General features: G+C 39.6%; 1 protein-coding gene across 1 annotated transcript; it reads left to right on the top strand.

The window, feature by feature from the left end:
* Positions 1–343: 343 nt before the first annotated feature.
* Positions 344–6,197, top strand: LOC113710355 (serine/threonine-protein kinase BSK1-like). Its single transcript, XM_027233311.2, has 9 exons — positions 344–1,078; positions 1,280–1,415; positions 2,239–2,372; positions 2,528–2,633; positions 3,104–3,189; positions 3,851–4,039; positions 5,050–5,214; positions 5,294–5,407; positions 5,753–6,197. The coding sequence occupies exons 1-9, from the start codon at positions 707–709 to the stop codon at positions 6,011–6,013; spliced, it is 1,563 nt and encodes a 520-aa protein (XP_027089112.1). The 5' UTR covers positions 344–706; the 3' UTR covers positions 6,014–6,197.
* The last annotated feature ends 639 nt before the right edge of the window (positions 6,198–6,836 follow it).

Raw genomic sequence — 6,836 nt, 5'->3', positions numbered from 1 at the left:
AAGCTATATTGCTATCATATTCATACCAGTAATAATTAAATCATTCATTCTTCAATTATCACCCAAATTCACATCCACATCCCCAAATCTGCTGCTTGCTCTTAAATTCTCAACCGTGATTACGAATCAACACTAGTAGTGGTGCACTATTCTCTTTTTATCTTCTTCTTTATAAAAAATAAGCCCGGAAAATACAGGGGATCAAAAGGGCAGGAAGCTGGCTGGCTCTGTAATAAAGCTTTCTTTTATTATTGTCTTCTGTCACAGTCACAGTGGTGAAAATGCTGTGTGGTGTGTGCAGTGGTGCGGTATAAAAAGCTTTTGCTCCCTTGGATTGGATGGTAAAGTGTTGCAGCGCAGTTACTACTGTTATCATCCATCCCATCATCAATTATGGTGAAAATCGCAAGTGAGCTCCAAACAGGCGCCCGTGTCCCTGTCCGTGTGTTGGGTTTCGTTTTCACTGCTCATTTCGCTTTTCTTCTTCCTCCTCCTCCTGTTGGCTTCCTCCAAGTATTGCCTGCTCATTCAATCTAGAGAACAAAAAAGAAAGAAATAAACAGTAAAAGAAGGAAAGACAGAGTCTTTTTTTTTTTGGGTCCAGACGGATACACTGCTGCGAGAAACCATCCAGACCAGACTGACCTGACCGCCTACTTCTTCTGCTTCTTCTTCTTAATAACATAACATACAGAGTAATATCGTCATGGGCTGTTGTGAATCCAAATTTCAGTCGGAGACTTACCCAGAGAAGGAGAAGGAGAAGGAAAAGGAAAACAACATCGAGCCCCACAACCACAATCATAAAACCTCGACCACCCCACCCTTCCTCCACCCACCTCCTGCTACTCCTACTGCCGAACCTGTCCCGGGAACCATCGCCGGAGTCCCCTCTTTCTCTGAGTTCCCTTTAGCAGACCTCAAAGCTGCCACCAACAACTTCAGCTCCGACTTCATAGTCTCGGAAAGCGGCGAAAAAGCCCACAATCTTGTGTACAAAGGCCGCCTCCAGAACCGCCGCTGGATCGCCGTCAAGAAGTTCACCAAATTGGCCTGGCCCGACCCCAAACAGTTCGCGGTATGTCAATATTTATACATATGCTCCTTTTTGTTTTGGGCGCGGCTATACTTCTTCTAAGGCGTATATATGCATTTTTTTGAATGTTAACTATAACGATGGAAGCTTTCTGTTTCTTTTTCTTTGCCCTTTTTTCTGCTGGTGGGATGGGGGCTTGGTATTGGACTATTGGTGGTTTGAATCTTTGTTGAACTTCCTTAGGAGGAGGCGTGGGGTGTGGGGAAGTTGAGGCATCGGAGGCTGGCTAATTTGATTGGGTATTGCTGTGATGGGGATGAGAGGTTGTTGGTTGCTGAGTACATGCCCAATGATTCTCTTGCTAAGCACTTGTTTCACTGTAAGACCGATACTCCTACTACTACTACTACCTTTGCTTTCCCTTCTTCTTCTTCTTCTTCTTTTTTTTTTTTTTAATGTTTTGGGAAAATTTTCTCTTTCAGACTTGTAATGATGAATCAGAAGTTAGGAAGTGATAAAAATGTCTTCTTTAACATATACCCGAGGTCTTGTTACCTCAATGTGTTACCATAGAGATTGCAGTTACCTCAATGTGTTACTACGGGACATTGCTAGACTGAGGGAGGATTTTGACTCTTGTAGGTTTACTTTTGTTAGGAGACAAGGTAATCTTGTTAGTCATAGTGTGGCAAAATTTGCCTCCAAACTTAAATATGATGTTACATGGGGTCATTGCTTCCCTCATGGCTTAACCAAAAATCCAGGGATGATGTAGAGGTAATTGCCCCATAAGTGTAAATCCGTTTGATCTTATAAAATACAAGAGTCTTTTCTGAACAAAAAAAAAACCTGGAATCTAAGTTACTCTATTACTTGGCTTAAGGAAAAACAGGTTGGATTGCAAACATCAGTTTTTTCATACTATATGTTAGGCCCAGCCACAGTCTTGCGACACTGCTTAGCTTATCCTTTTATCCTGGAACTAGAAGCGTTTTCTAAGCGGGTAGCTTAGAAGCTAAATTCTCGTCATGTAAAAAACTTAAGGATGGAAATGTTTCTTATTGCACTGAACAGGACGAGAATAGTACACTTTGTACTTCTCAGAGCAATTTTTCAACCTTTATCTTTCATGTGCTTTGGGTGGATGGCTTCCTGACTCATTGGCATTTATTCATGGGATTTTTCTGTACTTGACTTGACAGGGGAGAGTCAGACCATTGAATGGGCCATGCGTTTGAGAGTAGCACTTCATATAGCTGAAGCCTTAGAGTATTGCAGCAATGAAGGACGTCCATTATATCATGATCTAAATGCTTACAGAGTTCTATTTGATGAGGTATCGTTGAGCCCTATTTTTTTGGTCTTTTGGTTTTGAACGAATGAGCACTAGTTTGACCCTTTTACTATGTTTGCTTGCACACGTCGAATTTTTCTTGCTTGACTTCTAAATGTTACTTAGGGTGAGAGTTGGAATTGGAATTTACTTTGCAGGATGGTGATCCACGGCTGTCATGTTTCGGATTGATGAAGAATAGTAGGGACGGTAAAAGTTATAGCACAAATCTTGCTTATACTCCTCCAGAGTATTTAAGAAATGGTGAATATTTCTCCAGCTTAAGAAAGTTATACATGTTTAGTTATTTATTATTTACCAACTACTGCATTATATTTTTCTCAAGTTTGATTTTTTTCCTGTTTTTTAAGATGGCTTCTATACCTTCTTTCTGTTCAACTGTTCCACTGGTCTTTGGAGCTGTTCATTCTTTTGCTGAATTTAGCGCTTGAGCTATGCTCATTTGTAAACATATGTTCTGCGTGTATAGTGTTGTGCAATATGCTAAAAGGTGGTGGAGAGTTTTGTTCTTATGAGCATAGGATGCTATACTTCAATTCTGAACAGTTATGAGGATGCTGTAGCAGCTTGCTCCTTGTTGTCAGAAATCATGCCTCGAGCTTGAGCATAAACTCCATTCATATTGTTGATTTGTATACTCCAAAGGTTCAGTATACGACTTAACTATCTGACTTGGAATTCTACTTATTGCAGTTTCTATTATCTTTTTGCAGGAAGGGTTACAGCAGAGAGTGTTATGTACAGTTTTGGTACTGTTCTTTTGGATTTGCTAAGTGGAAAGCACATCCCTCCAAGCCACGTAATTGCTGTTTCTATCCCTTTTTTATTGAGGCTCATTAGCAGTATAAGGCTCCTTTAACAATTTTTTCCTAGTAAATCATGCAAATTTCCTTAGAGTTGGTAAGCGCCCCCTTTAGGTATCGTGATTAAAATGCTCTTTCCCCTCAATGGCGTTGAAGAAGGCTTTGCAATGGGTCAAACCCATTGTGAAGGAGGTCTAAAAAGTTTCCATTCATGTAGCTTTGGTAAAGTAATGCAGGGCAGTTATATACCAGAAAGATTTGAAAAGGAAGAACTGAGCTAGATGGTTACACCTTGTCTTCAAGCTAATATGCATGATGAGTCATCTTTACTAGCTAGAATAATTTGAAAAGAAAAGAACAGATACTTGTACTAATCTGGAAATACTTTGCAGTTGGACATTGTAAATTAGTTAGATTCTACTCCTTCCATGCATATCTCAAGTAGCAGATTAGTTGTTTTTCAGAATATTTTACTTATGCCAAATTACACGCATCCTGAAACTCAGTTGCCTGCTCTTTGCCTCTGCCTCTTGCAATTGGGATATTGTGCAGTGCAAAGTATAATTTATTATTAATTGGGATATTTTGTCATTGTGCAGTGCAAAGTAGTATTTGTTAATATTTTGTTATTAATTTGCTAGATTCTGCTCTTTACAGGCTCTTGATATGATACGGGGTAAAAATATCTTTTGTTTAATGGATTCACATCTGGAGGGAAAGTTCTCCACAGAAGAAGCAATTGTAGTTGTCGGTCTAGCCTCTCAATGCTTGCAATCTGAACCTAGGGAACGGCCCAGTACAAAGGACCTAGTTTCTAAACTAGGTCCATTACAGCCCAAATCTGATGTAAGAATTTAAAATTGCAAGCTCTTAAGTTTTTGCCGCAATACAAGCTTCATGTTTCAGTATTCATTTTTGTTTTCCGTGGGTCTTGTTAGCTTCGCTTCTACCAGCTCTCTTGTCCACATCTTGCTCTGTTTTGCCTTGCCACGTTAACTATATTTAAGGTGGTTGAAGGAGGGCATATTCTTTACTCCTCACCCCCCAAAGACCCCCGCAAACTGGCCAACAGGAATGGTAGCAGTTTAGAAAAATAATAGACGTGCTTTGCACGACCTGGTTGTATAGCTATCTTCATCTTTATATGTATTTCGAGTGAGCACCTACATGGAAATGGATATTCTTTTTTTAACCTGTCCCAATAGGTCTTCTTGACAACTAATCCAAAATTTGTAGTTATAAAATTTGCCAGCTTTTAAAAGATTCTATGCCTATAATACATGGTGCTTTTCCAGAATCTGTAACCCATTATCTTTGACCTCCTTCAGCTTGGACGAGTGATATCTAATAGATTAGGTGTAAGATGTGGATTGCGTGTATTCTGCTTAATTAAGATGCAGAATCAGTCACATCTAAGTGGCAACATTATATCAAACTCTGCCGTATTAGTCTCTTGAAGCTCCAATAAGCATCTGTTATTGCTTTAGGCCCCCTTCATAAAATGATCAAGTGAGTCAGGCATCTTCATCTATCCTTTTATATTCTGTAAAAATTGAATTATCCTACTACCAATCTGTATATGAATGAGGCTGGTTTATCAAGTAATCTAATATATCACTTGTACCTGTGGGAATATGACCCATCTCCTCCTTTGTACCATTCCAAATTCTTTTGATATAGAATGACTTGCATCTAAGCCAACTCAAAAATGCCTCCTGCTCTCTGGCACTATTATCTGCTGTCATGGTGACTGGTTTCAATGAGGCTTCATGTCACTCCTCAAATTAGTATGGTTTTTCTAGTTAATGTAAAAGGTTGAAAGCTTCAAAAATATGACACGAATGGTTGAGTTTCAGGTTCCGTCTCATGTCATGCTTGGAATTTCGAAGCATGAGGAAACCCCGTTGACGCCACAACGTCCTCTCTCTCCAATGGGAGAGGCCTGTTCCAGGATGGACCTCACGGCAATCCATCAGACACTGGTCATGACACACTACCGGGATGATGAAGGAACAAATGAGGTATCTGACCTGTACAGTACTTCCTTCTGTTCCTTGTCTCTTGATTCTGTTCTTAGAAGATGTCTTTTAAATGTTTCAGTTGTCTTTTCAAGAGTGGACCCAGCAAATGAAGGATATGTTGGACGCAAGGAAACGTGGAGACTTTGCTTTCCGTGATAGGGATTTTAAAATTGCCATAGATTGTTATTCACAGGTATGGACGTATGAGAAACTTTGATACAAGTATTGCCACTCAATTGAGACTCTGCTTATTGATTGATGAGGAGACCTATCCTAGCTCCAGACTCTGGAGGTGGTTTTTGCGCAAGCCTGTTGACTGCTGTGATGAGTATGCTTGGGGGACTATTATTATCTGCTTGCATCTGGAAATAGTTTTATTTTATTCAGTGGAACGCAATAATAATAGTATTTGATATCATACTTTGGGGATGCTGTGCCATCATGCTTCTCTTTTAAAGAATGAAAATGCAGTTGCTATGTAGTTGCAGATGCTATATGGTTGTGATGACCATGCTTGCTTTTTTGGGTTTGATTGCAGTTTATAGATGTTGGTACCATGGTGTCTCCAACCGTTTATGCTAGGCGGAGCCTGTGTTATCTGATGTGCGATCAACCGGATGCCGCCCTTAGGGACGCAATGCAAGCTCAGTGTGTGTACCCAGATTGGCCAACAGCTTTCTACATGCAGTCGGTGGCGCTGGCCAAACTGGACATGCACCAGGATGCTGCTGACATGCTGAATGAGGCTGCTGGGCTGGAAGAGAAAAGGCAGAAAGGTGGGAGATCAGGATCATCATGAAAATAAAACCATATCTACAAAGGCATGGCCTCATTGATTTGATCTCGTCTTTTTTTTTTATTCAATCTGTAAAATCGGAATAGAAAGCTGTAGTTATTTCTTTGTCATTTCAATTGTATCATAGAGAATGTGTTCAGGGCTGCATCAGTGGAAAGCTTGTTTAGTCTGGGCTCTCCCGGGTTAATATTTTACGTGCACTGTACAAGTCTTAAGCTTTTCATATTTCATAGTTCACACACAAGTCATACCCATACGTGTTTTTTAGTTCATGAATTCATATTGATATTATATACAAACATAAATGATAAATTTAAATGTCAAACAAAGAAAGAAATCCAAAGTCTCGAATCTCTTTTCAAATTTTCTCATCTGAGGACAATACTTATGTTGGTATGGCTAGTCAAATTATGAAATTGGGTAAAAAGGTAATTTCAAAAAAATTTTTAAAACTCACCGAGTTCATAAAAAATCACTAGGTGTAGCAGGTCACAGGTTTGACGGTTCGGGTCTGACGGTTCAAATCGAGTCATTTGCAACTCCGATCCAATTGCTAAATTGGCTCAATTCTATGACCAGTTCAACCGTTGGATCGGATCGAGTTTAACAACTATGCGCCATGTTGATCATTTTTGTTTACTCCTCTTCCAATAGAATGACATTCCTCCAAATTAATCACAATAAATGCTTAGCTACTGAATCACTTGCATTGGTGAGTTAGTGGACATGCAAATGAGAGAAATAATCCATTGCATACAAGGTGCAAGTAAAATTGTCTACGAGTTACTTGAAAGTTAGCTTTTTTTTTTTTTAAGTTGGGGAGGAT

Source organism: Coffea arabica, chromosome 9e, assembly GCF_036785885.1.
Source record: "Coffea arabica cultivar ET-39 chromosome 9e, Coffea Arabica ET-39 HiFi, whole genome shotgun sequence".
Classification (NCBI taxonomy): domain Eukaryota; kingdom Viridiplantae; phylum Streptophyta; class Magnoliopsida; order Gentianales; family Rubiaceae; genus Coffea; species Coffea arabica.
This window is presented reverse-complemented; position numbering and strand designations above follow the sequence as displayed.